The 19,827-nt window shown below is 38.0% G+C and overlaps 1 protein-coding gene across 3 annotated transcripts in view; it reads right to left on the bottom strand.

Moving 5' to 3' along the window:
* C7 (complement C7) overlaps positions 1-19,827 on the bottom strand; it is a 68,531-nt gene that overhangs the window by 27,760 nt on the left and 20,944 nt on the right. For all 3 annotated transcript variants that reach the window (XM_008842124.3, XM_017800347.2, XM_029567809.1), the window contains 4 exons: positions 14,413-14,583; positions 11,761-12,004; positions 6,838-6,948; positions 1,945-2,111 (listed from right to left, as the gene is read on the bottom strand). In XM_008842124.3, coding sequence (XP_008840346.1) covers positions 1,945-2,111; positions 6,838-6,948; positions 11,761-12,004; positions 14,413-14,583 — 693 coding nt within the window. The remainder of the gene's footprint in view (positions 1-1,944; positions 2,112-6,837; positions 6,949-11,760; positions 12,005-14,412; positions 14,584-19,827) is intronic.

Raw genomic sequence — 19,827 nt, 5'->3', positions numbered from 1 at the left:
GTAATTTATGATAAATTCTCCAGCACACTCTCATGATGGCTGAGTTCAGATCACCACTATGATGTCATCAAGAATTGGACTAAAAAGAGGTGTGCACACCTGCTCTTGGAAGCCATAGACCTGGATGGGGTCGGTTCTTTCCTTACTCCTTTCCTGCCTAAGTGATAAACTGGCACATTTATGACAATTTTTAGTCACCTGTGTAAAAGTACATAGCTGAGTTTGTGAATGAATATCTGTTAAACTGCAATTTTGTTTCTAAAGAACAGATGGGACATGGACAGTAACTCTTTGGTACCTTTCCAGGAAAAACTCACCTTCTACAAGTTAGTTGGAGATAAATGAATGCAATGTGGTGTTAGAAGAGTACTTGAAATGCTACTTTAGTCTTTTCTTTGGTATATAAAATGTGTACATGTCTCTTAACTGTTTAAAATTAGACATTACCTGGGGCACTGACTCTCATAGTAGAGAATAGTCCATACAATCAGTCCTACTATAATGTTTGTTTAGAAAATATGGCTTTATGCCAGGTATGATGGCATATGCCTTTGGTCCCAGCACTCCAGAGGCAGAGGCAGGTGGATCTCTGTGAGACTGAAGCCAGCCTGGTCAGCAGAGTCAGGCCAACTGGGGTTACAGGGAGACCCTGTCTCAAAAAGACCAAACAATAAAAGAAGAAAAGAAAGAAAATGAGGATTTGTTCTATTGAGACTGCCACGTTGGAGAACAATGGGACATATTGTGAATTTTTCATTTTCTTTTGTTCAGTTTTATCCACGAGATGCACAGGATGAGCGCAAGAAACTGCATACAACTGAACCAACCCACAAAGCAATACATACAATGTACATCCACATATTCCTCAAGCATCTGTCAGTTCATTGAATGGATCATAAGCTCCACTCATCCAGCTGGTGAACTGTCCATCAGATTTATGATTGTTCTCTTCAGGTAAAGGAAGAAGCTACAACCCTTCCAGCTCCAGCAAGCTTCAGGTTTTTCTAAACAATGAGCCACATTTACTGCAGTGGATGCATTTCTTAGTAATTTAACATTTATAAAACCTTGCTACCCTATTTATCAATGCCTATCTTTTTTTAAATCAGCATCATGACTGATATTTTTGAGTGTTATGTTCTTAATTTCATTTTGACCTGCAATCTTTGGTTTTTATTGCACAGCTTTGCATAGCAAAATAGTTTCTCTTTTTTTTTTTTTTTCTGAACACATATTGTGTTATAAAATAAACCCTAAGTTCTACTGATCAGTTTGGTGCTGTTGTAATTTCATGACTTCAGGAGCCTGTGAACTATGGCACAGGAAGAAGAGTGATCTGAGAGCAAGCATGTTCCTCTTGGGAAATCTGTAACCTTTCTGAATTAGGAATCAAAGAAAATGTAATCAAGAAGCGAGTGAGATGGCTCAGCGGGCAAAGGCACTTGCCTTGTAAGCCTGAGACCCAAGTTCAATCTCCAGATCTCACGTGATGGTGAAAGGAGAGAACCAACTCCACAAAATTGCATATTAGCCTCCACAAGTGCACCACAGCATGTGTTCGTCCACACATTTTACACACATGCGCGCATGCACACGCACACACATTTATAATAAATAAAGCAATTTTTTAAAAAAATAGAACATAAATTTAGACCAAAAGTTAAAATGCAAATTCCGTCCTTCATTTCTCTTGGGGTTTACAAGACCTTTAACCTTTCCTGCTATCTAGGGATATACAGTTTGACAGGATACAGTTTGTCATACAGGATGACAGCATGCCAGTTTCCTTATTATTATGTATGCAGTCAACTTACTATATAAAGTATAACTGTGATACAGAAAATGCTAATTGCAACCAATTCTGTTTAATAGTGATGTAATCTCATTTTCCCAACACAAATAAACATGACTGCTTCCCACTGCTTTAAACAGCACATCACTTACCTTTTGTTTTATGACTTGAGGAAGATTAGTTACAGATTTAGCCCAGGCTGAATACCGGTGCTGGTTTCCAGCAGGATTGTCTAGCTCTAAGAAACTAAGGCTAGATACAAAGCCTGAACCACCCCCTCTGACAAATGGGACTCCTCGAATTATATTGCCTTCAGTTCCTACACAGGAAGAAACAAAAGAAATAAGTCAGTGTGCACAAATAAAATGAAAACGACATGGTAAAAATGCAAAGTCTGTCAAGGATTTTAAAATTCCATCCAGCCACATGCATTCTAAGAAAAGTAAAACCCATAAGGACAGAAGAAAATGAGCGGGCAGAGCACAAAGCCTTTTTAGTGTATTTTTGGGGTGTTTTGTTTTTGTTTTTGTTTGTTTGCTTATTTGTTTCTGGATTTTGTTTGTTTGGTTGGTTGGTTGGTTGTTTTTGGTTTTGGTTTTGGGCAGTTTTTTGAAACAGTGTCTCCTTGTAGTTGCAGCTGGCCTAAAACTTTCTCTGTAGCCTTGGCTGACCTGCATGTTTACCAGGTGGCCTCAAACTCTCACAGATTTGCCTGCTTCTGCCTCCCAAGTGCTGGGATCAAAGGCATGCACCACCATACCTGACTAGATTTGGATTTTTAGTGTATTAAGAGCATTCTACACACACTGCAGTAGTTGTTTTCTATCCTGACATGCTTGAGGCAACCCATAAAATGTGCATCATCAGGAGCAAACGCTAATGTAAATTAGGATTATATGATAAAAACACACCAATGTACATTCATCAATTTTAGCACTGTTCCACTGTACCAGGAGCTGTGGCTAGTATGGGAGTTTGGGGAGCAGGAAACATATGACAAACCTCTACATTTTCCTCTTGTTTGTACTGACTCTTAATGAACATAAAAATAAGATTGGGGCTGGAGAGAAGGCTCAGTGATTTAGAACACTGATTATGGTTAAGAACATTGATTGTTCTTGCAGAAGACCTGGGTTCGAATCCCAGCACCCATACAGCAGCTAACAACTGTCCGTAACTCCAGTTCAAGGGGATCCAACAGTCTCTTCTGTCCTCCACGGGCATCTCATGACACAGGTGCACTTACCTACATGCAAGCAATATTCGCATACACGTTAAACAAAAATGATAAATAAAATATAAAAAATAAATAAGATTGAAAAGTAAGTGTCTGGGAATGTAGCTTAATTGATAAAGCATTTGCCTAGCATGCATAAAGCCCTGGGCTCATCCCCAGCACTGCATAAAGGTAGATGTGGTGACACAATGCCTATAATATCAGCACTCACTTGGGAGGTGAAAGGCCAATGATCAGAAGTTCTTTACCAACTAAGAAGTTTAAGTTTAAGGCTAACCTCAGGCCCATGAGAACAAGAGAGAAAGAAAAAGGAAAGAAAGAAAGAAAGAAAGAAAGAAAGAAAGAAAGAAAGAAAGAAAGAAAGAAAGAAAAAGAAAGAAGGGAGGGAGGGAAAAACATAGTAAGGAAAAGAAAAAGGAATCTTTTGTCTGACACAGATGATGTTAGAAAATCACTGATAGCTTTTAATATCTCGTTTCAGTAAGAGCATCATGTGCATACTTTGCGCAAGACTATCCTTCCTAGAAGGACTATACATTATTAATAGACGAAGTATCAGGAAGGTAAAACTTTCAAATAACTCCATAAATAACATAAACATTTTAAATATGTGATATTTATGCTGCTAAATAACCTGTCAATATTATAAGTATCATATAGATACAGATATATATAGCAAAATGTCAAAAAATACTTATGTATAAGTAATGAGTATATGGTTATCAACTATTATATTCTTTAAATTTTTCTGTTTGAAATTTTTATAATAAAACATTGGAGGAAAACAATCTTGGGTCTAGTGTAGTAACAATTTTAAAAAGCTGTTAATTAACAGGAATACATTAACACATTACCTAATACATGAATAATGCTCTAAAAAATTTGAATGCTAATTGAATTCATATTTTCCATTTATGTGTCTCATAATTTCAGACATATTTTTATCTCCATTTACAATCAGTTCCTACAAAGGTCATGACTAGAAATTTTTAATCTTACAGATCACATTTTGAGTGATTTCCATTTCCTTTCTTGTAACTGTCCAAATTTTGCAATTTCATAAAATGAACACATTATACTTTCATAATGAGAAATTATGAAAGCTTGATATTTTTAATAAATTACCTGAGTGCTTTCTCGTTTTCATTGTCAGTTACATTTTTGATATGCAAACAGTAGCCTTTTAGTGCACTATATCACAAAGTCCAGGCCCTGAGCTAATGAGCCACCACTAGCTGTGGTGCCCGCAGATTTCTGAGCCTGTGACCTCCTCCAGGGCTCCATACACCCTCTGTTCCAGCTAACTCTTTTCCCTTACAAGGCACAGCAAGTGTAGCAGCAAAGAGCCAAGGCTCTGCAGCCAGATTTCACGCATTTCCATCTCATGTCTGATTCTTACTAGCTGTGATCTTGGACAATCTTTTTCTGTCTCAGTGTCCCTGTCTGTAAAATGGGAATAAGTTGTAGCTAACTCATAGGTAGGACAAGTGTGTTGGTAAATTTTTATGAACCAGTTGAAATTGTGCTGGTAGGTAAGTGCTTTGTGCTTGTTAACTGCAAAATGAAATCAATGAACAGCTTCCAACTGACAGCACAGTTGACACTTGACAGCAACATCTTCCCAAAGCAGGGCTGGAGAGATGGTTCAGTGGTTAAGAGCACTGGCTGCTCTTGCAAAGGACCTGGGATCAGTTCCCACATGACAGCGAACAACTGCCTGTAACTCTCCGACACAGAAGATCTGACACTCTCTTCTGACCTCCTCCGCCAGCATTGCATGACATGGGTGCACTTACATACATGCGGGCCATACACTCATACGCATAAAATAAAAACAATAAATAAAATTTTTAAAAAACTTTTTCCCAAAGCTTCCATTTCCTCCTCTATATCCAGACACCTACTTTTCCACTCTATTCAAAAATTGTTCTCCTTCGTCATGTCAACTTCCTCATGATGAATGCTTTCTCTGGCATAGTCAGTGACATATCCCTGGTGTCTAGAACAATTCCTGGCACATATTACAGACTCCATAAACAGTTGATGAATGAAGTAAGCCAGGTGCAGTGGCACACATCTTAGTCCAGCTGCTTGGGAAGCAGAAGTGATGAGGACAAGATTTAGAAACTGGTTAGGCAGCTTAGGGCAGGAGTGTCCTTGCTGAAGGACAGGAATGCCAGAAGAGAGCTTTCCATACCAGATTTCTCTTCTAACTTCTGCCTGCGAGCTATACTTGAGTATGTAACTGAAACTCAAGTCCATACACTAATCCCTTCTGTTCTGGGTTTTATCTATTCCCCAGTCCCAGTCCATCACCTAAATGATTTTAGGGTCTCCACTCTTAAGGGGAGAATGAAGGCCACTGAGAAGATCAGGGCTCTGTTGAGGGCTATTAAAGGAAGTCTGTTTCCTCCTGGTCAAAAGAATGGAATCCACCTCTGGCCTTGAGTGAAGACATGACATTCTGATCCGCTTGAAAGATTAGAACATTAGCTACTGTTGTCTCCTCCCTTAAGAGGTAATCCAACTGGGCCTGTCAATCATCTGGCCAAAAGACCACGCTTCAAGAAGGCTGATTCACCTTAAGCCATGCTTAAATAGGAGGAATAATCATCCCCTTAATGAGATAATGTACTTTTGCTTTCCAGAAACTTTGCCCCCAATGCAGTCGTTTATGGTGTCGCTGCCAGGCAGCTCTGTTAAGTCTGCTTTCTGAGTCCTAACTCTGAAAAGTCTAACTTTTCCTTTTTTTACCTTTCTGTTTCTTTCAGATAATAGCCAAAGTCTAAGCCTGTTTTCTTTATCACTTTGGGCTTTCTCACTTTCTCTGAAGGTGGACCCGCGCGCGCGCGCACACACACACACACACACACACACACACACACACACTAACTTTCCTCCAGTAGCTGTCTGATACCATGCTGCTTCTTGCTGACTTCACTGATGAGCATGCTGGCCTAACTTAAAAGCATGACTTTCTCTCTTTTCTTCCTCTTCATCTCCCTCCTCCAGGCTTTGCTAAATTTGCAGCCTGTCTACCCTGTTGCTTTCTATCAAACTCTGATAATATTATCCTCAAAGCTTCCTACTGAGTTCATTTTTTAATTTTTTTTAGTGTTTTGATATAGGGTGCCCCTGTAGCACCAGCTGGCCTGGAACTCGCTACGTAACCCAGGTTGGCCTCAGTCTCAAAGAAATCTGCTTACCTTTGCCTCCCAAGTGCTGGGATTAAAGGCATGCACCACCACACCTGGTCATACTTTTAAATTCCTCTATTGACAAGACTAACAACACAAAGAAGGAATTCCAATTTCCCTGGTAACATATGGCATCCAATGCCAAGCTTCCCAAAGTTTCTGATAACTGAAGAATCACTTGAGGGTCTGGAGAGATGGCTCAGCAGTTAAGAGCACTGACTGTTCTTACAGAAGGTCTGGGTTCAAACCCCAGCACCCACATGTCAGCTAACAGTTGTCTGTAACTCCAGATCCAGGGGATTTGACAATGCCCTCTTCTGTCCTCTGAAGGCACAGGCATTCATACTCTTACACATAAAATAAAAAATTAAAAATTTAAAAAAAAAAAGAAGAATCACCAGAGCCCAGGGATTCAATACCAGCCTGGGAAGCATATTGAGAACCTTTCTCAAATAATAATAATACAATAAAAAGTGAAGCAAGACATAAAAATAATACATAGATTTTTTTAAGTAAATCTACTTAAAAAGCCCTTGGAAACCAAAAATTACTTAACTATAAGAGTGATTAAGGTTAAGCTTGTAACGCAAATTGGTGCCTTTCTTTTTTACCTGAAGCTGATTTCCTAGCGTCTTCCAGTTCCTTGCATTTCTGTTTTGATGACTTAAAGAGAAACCAGAAATCTGAGGAAGTGCATCCCTTCTGCTGTTCTGAACCAAAACCTGGAAAGAAATACAAAAGTTGGGTGCTTAATTTCTGCATTTATTGAAGACCTTCTTTTGGGTACAGCCAGGAGTGGGAATGGAGATTAGAAATGGTTTCCTGTTACTATGGCTGTTTCATAACAAATGGCAAAGTACAGACATTTTCAAGTGCTCCAAAAAGTCAACATTAAAAAAAAAAAAAAAAAAGGGGGAGAGCTAATAGGGCTTTGTTATTTTCCTCTTATTAGCTTGGCTGAAGAGGGGAGAAAAGCCAAGTAATTTCCACATGAATAAGAAGAGGCAAAAGAAACTGAACATCCCAAAGAATGGTGTTTCTTACTAACTCAGTGTCTTAGGCATAAAATAAACAGATTGACATAGGAACATGGTGACTTTTTACTCACTTTCTGGAGATTCTGAGAAGCTGGGTTATTATTCCATGCTGATTAATCTCTAAACTCCTCACTCCACTAACTTAGCCTTTCCAACAATATCTGATTCCTAATGATAGGCATTAGAAGCAAGGCAACCCCTCTTTGTAAGCAGTTAGAGTTTCAGGCTAAAGGAAAACAAAATGTCCCTATATCATGGTGGAACCAATAAGCAACTCCAATAGTATCAAGGTTTTCAACTCCAAAAGCCCTTGGGCTCATCAAGATGCTGCTAACCAGCAGACTTTATTGTTTTTGCTTCCTGGTTCTTCCTCCCTATTGGACCTTCTTGGTGACATTTCTCCCCACCAGTAGACTTTCCAGAGCCTGCATACTTCTTTTCTTTAATATTTTATTTATTATTTTTTATTTTATGTGTATGAATGTTTTGTCTGCATGTAAGTATATCCATGTCATGCAATATCCACAGAGGTCAGAAGAGGGGGTTAGATTCCCTGGAACTAGAGTTACAGAGAGTTGTCAGCAGCCATGTGGATGCTGAAAATCAAACCCGGGTCCTCTGCAAGAGCAGCCAGTGCTCTTAACTGTTAAGCTATCTCTCCAGCCCTGAGCCTAAATAGCTTCATTTGACCCACTGACCAATCAAAATTCCCTACATACACTCAAATTGACCAACTGGTTCCATCTGATACCTAACTTACTTGCAGGTAGGACCAAATGGGCCCATTCTAGGATATAAAAAGCCCTCCTCAAAAATCCTATTTGACAATTCATTTTTGTGTCCTCTCCAGCCACAGGGTGCTGTTTCTCTGCTTCTCAATAAACTGCTTGCTTGTCCTTCTGCTGACCTTGCTCATTCTCTGCAATCGAAAGCAATAGATTCCATCCATTCTGATCCAGGAAACCCACAACATTAACACCTCCTCCTGTGGCACATAACCTTAGAATATAGCAATTTCTACTCATTACCAAATGGTTCTTTACAGGTTTTTTTTTTAATAGGGTGGAAAAAAAAGCAACATATGGCTTGGTGGTATAGCTCAGTGTTACTGATTATGTTTAGCATGTACAAGGCCCTGGGCTCAATCCTCAGTCCTAAAAAAATTAAGTGTGAATATGTTTTTTCATATAATTTTACTAGATAAATTAGGGTCTCAATATCTCTTAGGAATAATTAGGGACATAAACTATGTCCCAGAAGTTTTTATTAAATTTTAATTAGAATTTTAAGATCGACATATACTGCTCAGGAGTAAAATTATTACTCAAAAAATAAATTTTACAAATTCAGTAAGTTTTTTAAAAATCCTCTGGACTAGAAGATGGCTCAGTAAGTAAAGACATTTGCCACTAAGCCTGATGACCTGAGTTCAATCCCCAGGACTCTCATGTTGGAGAAAACTGACTCCCACAAATTGTCCTCTGACCCCCACTCATGCACTATAGCATACATGACCCCTTAACATACATATCCACAAAATAAATAGATGTTTAAAAACATATAAACCTCTGCTTTTTTAAATTGCCATATATTTTCTGCACATATGACTGGGCTACATAAGGGCATTGCCATACAGCATATGATGTCCTTTACCACATTTGCCCCTGATACCCTCCTGTCCTCACCTTTCTCCCCCCATCAGTCCCCTTCAATCTCCTAGATGGTTTCACTTCAGCTTTCATGCCACATATACATAGATTATTTTACAGATCTATATAAAATCTAGGATCCATAAAACAGAAAACGTGATGTTTGCCTTTTAGAGTCTGACTTAATCCACAATATAATAATGTTCAATTGCATCCATTTTCTTGCAAATGGAAAAATATTGTTTTTATGTTGATTAAAATTCCAGTGTGTACATATGCCACATATTCTTTATCCATTCCTCTGTTAACAATCACCTACACCTTAACTCTTATGAATAGTGCTGTATAAACACTGACGTTCAAGTATCCTACAATATGTTTATTTAGAGTCCTTTAAGTAAACATGCAGGAGTGGCATAGCTGGATCACATAGTAAATCTATTTTTAGGTTTTTGAGGAACTACCATACTGGTTTCTACAGTAGTGGAGAAAACTTTATATTCCTATCATCAATGCACAAGAAAGGATTCCCTTCTCTCTGTGCCCTCACTGGCACTTACATGTTTTCTTAATGATTGCCATATGACTAGAGTGAGATGGAATCTCAATGTATTATTATTTTTCATTTAATGTTATAAAAATAGGAATTTAGAAGTGAAACTGAGTTAAGATCAAGCCATTTGCCAGACTGATTTTTTTCAAATTTTTACTCTTTTATTTTATGTGTTATGAGTGTTCTGCATGCATGTATACAAGAGCATCATGTGCACACAATGCCTATGGAAATCAGAAGAGGATGTCAGATTCCCCTGGAACTGGAGTTAAGGATGGTCGTTAGCTGCGGGGAACCAAACCTAGGTCTTCTGCTAGAGCAGCCAATATTCTCAACCTCTGAGCTATGTCTCCAGCCCCTAGACTGATTTTTTAAGGAAATGCCTTTGTCTGCTACAAAAATAAATAAGTTTATACACTCATTTTATTTTCAACCTATGATACTAAAAAAGTTCAAATTCTATTCAAATTTATCTGGTAGAAAACTGAAAGTGTCCGATGGAAACACAGGAAAATATCATAGTTAATACATAAGGAAAAGGCCACGTTCTGCTGTGAATCTCAGGAGTCTTATCATCTCCAAGAAAGACTCTGAGGAGATGACGGAATTAGTGAAATGTGGGCATCTGTACAGATTAGGATGGAGAAAGTTTGTCTCAGAATATTAGATAGACAGATCAAAAGTTCTCTGTAAAGAATCCAAGCTGGAATTTCCAAAGCATGAATTCGGTGGCATTTTCTGATTCTAACAAAAATTAGGCATTTTTAGTGGCATGAGGGAAAGCTAAGCTGATTGAGAAAACAGTTAAGTCTGGGCTCAAATCTCCTCCTTACTGTCTATGCAACCTTGGAAGAGTCTCCTCATAATGCTGAATCTCTACCTTTTCCCCAAAGTATCTGTGTGACTCACCTGTCCTGAGGAAGGCATCCAAAAAAATGAGTATATTCAGGGCAGACTTTTTTAAGGAATTGTGAATGATAAAGAACAACTGTAAGCAGAATACTGCCTTAAAACAGTTTGAATTTTCAGCAGGTCCTGGTAGCACAGGCTTGTACCTGTAGATACTGAGGCAGCTGAGGAAGGAGGGTCACAAGATCAAGGCCCATCTGGGCTAGAGTGAGTTCAAGGCCAGCCTGTGCAATGTGACCCTGATAAAAATAAAAAGCAGAGTACTTGTTTAGTATACATGAGAGTCCTAAGGTTAGATTTTTAGTTCTACAAACAAAACAACAAAATGACAGGTTATCAGCAAACAACTCATTTAGTTTTCCTTATGAAACATTGTTTAATCTTGACAACAAATGTTGGTGAGCATTTGAGGGAAAAAGAACCCTATTCACTGCTGCTGGGAATGTAAACTGGTACAGCCCAGTGGAATTCAGAAGGGAGGTTTCTAAAAAGCTAAAAATAGAGCTATCGTATGTAGCTATGTCACTCCTACACATGTGCTGAAAGACTCCAAATCAACATATCACAGAGACACATGCACATACATGCTTCTTATGACACTATTCATCACAAAAAAGATAATGGAACCAGTCTAGATATCCACCAACAGATAAATGGGTAAAGAAGATGCACATAAGCACAATGGAATTTTATTCACCCATAAAGAAAAATGAGTGAAATCACAGCCTTTCGGAAAAAAAAAATGGAAGAAGCTAGAAATTATTGTTAAATGAAATAAGCCAGATCAGAAAGAAATAGTAGCTGTTTTCTCTCAAATGTGGAACCTAGGCTTAAATTTAAATTGGGTGAGTGAGTGAGTGTGTGTGTGTGTGTGTGTGTAATGAGAGGAGAGGAGATGATCTTATGGAAGTGATGGAACATATGTGAATTTATGTGACATAAAGCAACCGTAGGACTACAGTGCCCAGCAAGATGGGGGCAGGGGGCAGAAAAAAGGTAGTGGAGAGAGATAACTAAGAACAAAACGTGTATGAAAGTACATAATGAAACCCATTACTTTGTATGCTAACTTAAAATGTTACGTTAAAAAAGAAACACTTTTTAATCTGTGAAACGGGGAAGATTATAAGGTTTTATTAAAATCTAACATCCTCTGGAGATAGCTGATAATGATAATGGTTTAACTCAAGGTATTATTCAAAAGAGTAGGCAGACATTTTTTAAATCATGTAAGAATTTAAGTAGAGTATAATAGATTCTTGCAATTTTGGACTCCTTTGTAATTTAAATCTATCAGACTTTAAAGCTTAAAAGTTTAAATTAACCACATGTATTCCCCCATTAAAATTCCTAAGTGCTTTTAGATATCATTGGTTAATACTGTACCACTGTGTTTGGTATTTCCTGAATCCACGTAAAACAGAACTCTGTATTCTCCTCCTAATGACCCAGACTGCAGATAATGTGTCCCATACTGGTCAATTAGTCTTCGGTAGGCACTGTAGTCATACAGAGAGGGAAGATGGGAGAGTTCCTTCCAGAAAGGCTCAGCAAGTTGTAAGAACTCAGGATTGTTATTAATGAACTGAGCTACTTCAACACTGTTCTGAACAACCAACAACTTATAACTCTATGGGGGAAGAAAAGAATAAAAGGAGTGTTAGGTGGAAGATTAAAAGATCAAAAAATAGTCTCAGTTCCCTATTCAATGTCTCGACTGTCACTTCCCATCACCCAGACTGATTTTTTTTTTTTTTGAGGTATGACAAAGTCTCCTTTGGACCCAACCCTCATGAAGAATTCTGGGGTCCCAGATGAGAAAAATCTGAGCAATACAAGGATGATTTCTTTTATCCAGGGCTCTTGAAGCCCTTGAGCCCACCTCAACTAGAAAATGTCACTTGACTCTATTACCTTCTAAACAAACTTACAAATATATACACAAAGTAATCAATCCTTGGGTTACATCTTGACCATATGTTTATAGGCAAGGAGAATATATTTATTTGCAAGTTAAACTACATTTTTAATGAGGTCTTTCAAACCTTTTCTAGTCAGCTTTTAATAATATTCAAAACTAATATTGTGCTAAATCCCTACATTGTGAACAATTTAATATACAGGTGATAAACATCTTAATTCATATTCTCACAATCAACTTCTTAGTCATAAAACAAATAAAATTAGTGTTTCTTATGCCTCTTTTTGTGATTGAACAAATTACTAACTTTATAAATCAACCAGGCATAACAATGCTTGCCTATAAACCCAGAATTCCAGAGGCAGGAGGATCAGGAGTTCAGAATCAGACTGTGCTACACATGAGATTCAAACAAAAGAAGAAAGGAGGAGGAGGAGGAGGAGGAGGAGGAGGAGAAGAAAGGAGGTGGAGGAGGAGGAGGAGGAGAAGGAGGAAGGGAAAAGAATGAGAAAGTTTGGCATAGTGATGCACACTCATAATCCCAGAAGGATAATCAGGAGGCACATGCCAGGAGGACCACCAGGAATTCAAGGCAAAACCAGGTTATAGAAAAAATCTTGTCTCAAAAAGAAAAAAAAAGGATTATTTAGTTGCAATTCATCTCAAGAGTTCAAGTTTTCCCACATGAAAGTTCTGGTACTCCAAAACAAAAAGAATTTTTAAAGGTCTTAAATTCCCCAGATAAACACTGTTTTTAATCTCAAAATAATCAGATGTTTTTTAAAAATCTTTTCATTTCGCATCTTGCTTCAAAAGATGCTAGCATTAACATTGAGGAAGTGTGCATGAGCATTGATGGTATAGTTTTTGTTATATATAACACTTAAGGCAGCAACATCCGTAATCATAATAAAAAAAATTAGGACAATTGTGAACAAAAGTTCCTGGAAAGAAGTCATACTTTATATTGAATCATCTACAAGGATGATTAACTTATTGCAACTTCAATAATTGAGAAGAGGTTGGAATGTTGCAAGTCCAGGGCTCAATTACAACTTACCTCAGAGTGCTTTAACTCCTTAATAGACATTTCTTGCTCACCTCTCTGTCTGACTTAACATCCTTGTGGTTGTGGAGTGAAAACTTTTAGAATATATTAACTTAGCGGCTCCCTAGCTTCCACCGCCAAAAGGCTATGATTGTCATCAGATAGCATCTGAGACCTATTACAGAGATTTCCTACTCTCCTATAACCTGCCCACTTGATGTTTACATCAGTTTACTTGAAAAGTATCTTGGGCTGGAGAGATGGATCAGCAGTAACAAGCACTAGCTGCTCTTGCAGAGGACCTGGGTTCAGGTTCCCAGTACCCACATGGTAGCTAAGGACCATCTTAACTCCAGCTCCAGGGAATCCAACACCTTCTTCTGACCTCCGAGGGCATTGCACAACATGGGTGCACTTACATACATGCAGGCAATACTTTTTTTGCACATAAAATAAAAATAATAAATAATAGAGAGAAAACTGTCTTGATTTATTACTTCCTTTTTCCTGCTTCTATAAAAACTTCATGAAACTGTTACCATGTTGGAACATGACATTTGGGGTAACTGTTCCTGGGCCATGATCATTCATATTTATCTCCAGAAACAACTGCCTTTTATCTCCTTTGAAGTGAGAGGTGTTTCTTACATCAAAACAATTTAAGATAGAAGATTTCAGTATAATTTTTCTTATGTAGTGCACACTTAGAATCCCAGACCTTAGAAAGTAGAAGTAAGAGAATCACAGCCTTTCAAAGTCAGCCTCAGCTACATATCAAATCCAAGGCCAGACTGGGGATATATGAGAACATGTTCATAAATATACATCGTTTTTCAAAAAAGGTCAAATACTTTAATGAGAAAACAAAATATAAATAAATACATTGTCAAAGAGAATTAACAAATCTTGGAAGAAATGTATTGTCTCTTAAAGGATATATTTTTGTTTTAATATAAATCAGAAAGTTAGTCCTGTGAGTAAATGCACTTGCTTAATGTTAGCAACACTCAAAACAAGTTTAAAATCGGGCGGGGGAGGGGAGAGGAATCAGCTGATGTTTCATACTAACCTTTTTCATGTAGTTTTTTTCGGTATTTGAAGTATAGTGGTGCTGATTTGATGATGAAGAGCTAAAAAAGAAATGCCTTGAACTAGACGATGTATGCCCTGTTGTTGTGTGCTTGACATAAGACCAGCTACTGTTGTAAAATTCATAATTAAAATCATTATTTATTTTGACCTATAAAGAAAATAAGAATTTTACTATGACCAAACTGAGACATTGGATATATTTGCTGCATCCTTTAAGATGTATGCTTTCTTTGCACAGTCTTCTCAAGGAGACAAAGTTCAGCAGTGACGGAAAACAGTTGTGACTCACATCAAGGTCAAGTCTATAGAAAGCATTTATTCGAAGACTACTCTCTGTGAAGAAGGAAATGTCCTATCAACAACAACATCCCCAACAAAACAAACACATTCCATTTTCTTATGTCTGCATTTAGCCTAGAAGTGATCAAATTCATACAGCTACAGTAACAGAGAACTACAAAGCATTTAGCTTTTGATTTTTCATATTAACAAACAGAGATACAAATAGTTGATATGAAGCAATTAGATCATTTGGGCTTTGTGATATGATACTAATTTTAGTTTAATATTTCTATTGAATTAACGTTAAATTCTTTGTTTTCTGTGTTAAATGGTAGAAGGGTATTTCAAAAGAAAATTTAAAGCAGACCACAGGTTAGTCACATGTGGTTGGGAAGTATCTTCCATAGAGAGACAATGGTTCATTTGCCCTTGATTTTACCTTCATCAAGTATCAAAATGAAGTGCCCACAAGAGCTAACAGGCATCATAAATATTGCAAGCATCTTGTGGGAAGCACGATGATGCAAGCTTGAAGCTATATCCCATCTAAAGTGCTGTACTGAGACTGCAGGGAAACCCAGTCTCAAAAAGATACAAAAAAATGAATGAAAAAAGAAAAAGAAAATAAACAACAAATGCTGATGAGGACACAGGGCAAAAGTAATCTTCATACACTACTAGTAAGAATATAAATGAGTAGAGACATTACAGAAATGAGTATCGAGGGGCCTCAAAAAAGCTTAAAATAGACCTCCATATGATCCAGCTATAAACAAAAGAATCTAAGTCAGCATACTGCAGAGATAATTGCACTGTTGACAGTATTAGTCCTACTCACAATAACCAAACTATGGACTCATCCTAGATGTTCATAAACAGATGAGTGGATAAAGGTATGTATGAAGAAGTCACGATGAAACCCAGTATTGTGCATGTTAAATGAAAATACTAATAAAAATAAAAGAAAACACAGGATATACACACACAATATAGTATTATTCAGCAATAAAAAAAGAATGAAATTATGTCATTTGCAGGAAAATAGATGTAAGTGGAGATTGGTAGCAAAACAGGGCATATTCAGAAGAAGTGACATTACGTGTTTTCTCTCATATGTGGAATCTGCACTTAAAGTGTGTGTATGTGTGTGTGTGGGAGAGAGAGAGAGAGAGAGAGAGAGAGAGAGAGAGAGAGAGAACATGAAAGCAGAAGGGTACTATTATTTGGGGGAGGAATGAAGCCAGTAAGAAGGGGAAGAGGGAACACAAGAAGGTAATGTAGGGTGATATGAGCCAAGTAGGATGACATGCATGTATGAATATGCCATAATACAGGCATTGTGCCTCACATCTGTAATCCCAGCACTTCAGAGGCTAAGGCAGGAGGATTGCCACAAGTTTGAGACAAGGCTGAGCTACATTGTGAGCTCCAGGCCAGACTGCGTTACAAAGTGAGACTATCTCACTATATAGGCACTATTATTAGCTAAAAAGAAGGCATTATTCAAAGTGCTATTAAAGATCTCTACAACTGGCCTGGTGAGACAGCTCAGGGCACTTGCCATCAAGCCTGATGACATCTATTTGATCCCTGGAACGCAGATAATGGACGGAAAAAACTGATTTCCACAAGTTGTCCTCTGACCTCCACATGTGCACTATGGCATATGCACAACCATACACACAAACACACTACAAGAAATACAAAGATTTCTACAATCAAAACACTGTCAGTAGTATTTGGTTTTGGATAAACACAATATTATAATTGAAATTTATATAAACAAGAATTATATTGTAAGCATATCTGATAAAATATATAGGAAATAGACTAACTTTTTGTTGTTGGTGGTGATGGTGGTGGTCTTTTTGAAACAGGGTCTCCCTGAAGCCCCAGCTGTCCTGGAATCCACTATGTAGACCAGGCTGGCCTTGAACTCACAGAGATTCACCTGACTCTGCCTCCTGAGTGCTAGGACTAAAGGCGTGCACCACCACACCAGGCTACACTAACATTATTTATATGAGATTTGAATTTCACTGTTGTTCTGTATTTCACTTAACAGTTGTATACATTAAAAAGAAATAACTAGCCGGGCAGGGTGGTGCACACCTGTAATCCCAGCACTCGGGAGGCAAAGGCAGGCAGATCTCTGTGAGTTCAAAGCCAGCCTGGTCTATGTAGCGAGTTCCAGGCCAGCTGGGGTTACAGGGAGACCCTGTTTCAAAAAGATAAACAACAACAACAACAAAAGTTTAGGAAAGAGGAAGGGCAAGGGCAGGAAGAAAGCCTTAAACTGTATAGATAGATAGATAGATAGATAGATAGATAGATAGACAGATGGAAGACATAGATAAATTAATATTCTATGAAGACATTATAAGCCCAAACAAGATTACAGGTTTTGCTTCCATCATGACCACCTATGAGGATCCTGGAATTGGTTGTGGGTTTCCTATTGAACATAGGGCAGAGAGAAAAGCCGAATGGTGTTTGTTTTGTGGGAAGTGAACTACACAGGAATTGTTTCATGTTGATGGAATTTTGGCAGTTCTCGTAGAGCCAAGCTGTGCCATTTCTCTTCAGAAGACCCAAATTGGAAAACAATGGGCTAGATGAATGACTCTTCCATAGAAAACTTATTATTAAAATGAAAATAACCTACCAGTACACAATTCCATGTTGGAATTGTGTAGTGTGCTGGTTTTGGAGCTGATGGAAACACATGTGAACTAAGTCTGCTTGTGTGATGAAATATTAGTAGATTAATAGATATTTGATACTCTTGAACAGCTTGGCTGCTCTACAAGCTGGACTGTGGGCCCGTGGGAACTCAGGGATGGTCTAAAGCCCATACCCCACAAGGTTGTTTAAAGCACCGTCTTCAACAGAAATATAATTTCTGCTAAAACTTAATCCAAATTGCAGCAGCCAAAATTTAAAAATGGCAATGTGGTCATAATGTACCCTTTTTCTTTAGAATAAGTTTGATTGTTTAAATTTTTATTGAATTTGTGTGTATTTCATATGGAATATCTTAATTATCTTAACACCTCCTCTGCATTGGCACCCTCCTATGGCCCACCCCCAGCTGGAATTCATGCATCCTGTCATTGATGTTAAGGCCTATCAAGTCAAGTTAGTGTCCCCAAACATCCCTCAGTGTAAGTTCATCCACTGAGATCTAGTCACCCTATCTGGAGTCCCTGCCTTTAAGATCAGCTGTTCCTCACCCAGCAGTAATCAGCTGCCAATAGTTCTTTGGCTTAGATTGGGGCCTGCTGCCCATTTCCACAGTTCTATGCTAGGTTTTTGCTGCTTGGGTTTGCATGGGTCTTGTGCATGTTGACACTATTGCTGTAGGTTCATGCAAACAAGGTCCCAGGAGCCTGTAAGACTTTATTTTGATATGATCAAACACCTCCTCCCTGACTCTTACCATCTTTTCACCACCACCACCCACTTCCACAATGGTCCCTGAGCCCTGGGTAGGTGAAGTTTAACAGAGGAGACCTGTCCAAGGACTCACACTCTGTAGACTTATTCTCTACGCTTTGGTCATCTGTGTCCTTTTGTGTTTATGGACCTCTGCTGCATGAGGGAACTTCGTTGATGAGAGTTGAGAGATGCATTAGTATTCTCTCTACCCCTTTTCCTAATATGTTCCATGAGGTTCTGTTGTAGATGTGTCACCTGATAAACACATTTGGGTTATTTTTATTTGTATTTCTTTTGAGAATTAATGTCAAAGTTTTTGCTTATTTATCTGTATATTGAGATCTATTATTCAAATCTTTGGTTCCTGGTTTTACAAATAAGACTCTCAGCTGCTTTAGTTGGGCCTCTCCTCACTGCCACGTACCCTACACGTGGCTGCAGGAATTATCTTTTTCAAAGTAGTGTGATCTTATTAAAGTTTCCCTAATAAATACCTTTCTTCTTCTACCTTAGATAGATTCTCCCAAACTTATCCATTCTCTGAAATCACAAATTCTAACGTCTAATACACTGACATCTCTAAGTCTTTTAATTCTGGTTTTACTATTGATATACCGATCATTTAACATCATAGAGATGTTCTTCAGCTCCTCCCTTCTCTTTCCCTATCAGTATCTTCTTTTCCTGCCACCTTCCTGTTTCACCTTAGACTTCATGGTTCTTTCCCCATCAGTGTCTTCTCTCTGAAAACTTCTTCTTACACAACTCAGTGAACTGTACCTTTCTCTGGCCATTTGTCCATGCCAGAAACCTCTTCATACCCCTACCTGCTCACTTACACTAACTCTCACTCTTGCTCTCCCTCTTCTCGCTCTCCACTCACTCTCTCCCTTCTCTCTCCTATTTCCTCTCTCTCCTTCTTTTGATCAATCATACAACTTCCCATACCTCATTCTTCAATCCAGCTAGTTTGAGCTCCTTTCAGTTACTGAGAAGGTCCCAATTTTTTTCTTACTTTTCCCCCTCCTCCTATCACTCCCATTGTAAGTAAAGCTGTTAGACATGAAAGTATAGAATAAATATTTGTAGTATATGCAACTGTACACATAACTATATAAATATATATATAGATATATAGATATATGTCCTTTCAATGTAGTATTGGAACCAGAAATATCTTGGGTTTCAGGGTTTTTTTTAATCTTGGAATATGTGCATATAGCATATCTAAACACAAAATTCATTAGCGTATACCTTGTTCACATAGCCTATAGATCATTTTATATGTTTTTCATATAGGTGCATGAAACATAGTTTCAGGGTGTAGGATTTTTCCACTTTGCAACTTCATGTCAGCACTCAAGAAGTTTCAGAGTTTGGAAGATTTTAAACCGAAGATTTTCAGATTAGGAATAATTGATCTTTATAAGGAAAAAAATACCCATGTGAAGTTTTTGGAACAGTTCCTAAAGGTTCTCATGTGTGAACTGTTTTGATCACCATTTGAATTATTCCTGTTTAGAAAGTAAATTACAGAATCTTAGGTATCATCCACATATCAATAGAAGAAGTGTAATCTCAGATAATTTAGCATTAAATTAAAATTTCAGAAGCTGGAGAGATGGCTCAGTGGTTAAGAACACTGACTGTTCTTGCAGAAGAGCCGGGTTCA

This window comes from Nannospalax galili, unplaced genomic scaffold, assembly GCF_000622305.1.
Source record: "Nannospalax galili isolate Female #2095 unplaced genomic scaffold, S.galili_v1.0 scaffold139, whole genome shotgun sequence".
Classification (NCBI taxonomy): domain Eukaryota; kingdom Metazoa; phylum Chordata; class Mammalia; order Rodentia; family Spalacidae; genus Nannospalax; species Nannospalax galili.
Note: the sequence above shows the minus strand (reverse complement) of the source record. Positions and strands in the feature narration are given on the sequence as shown.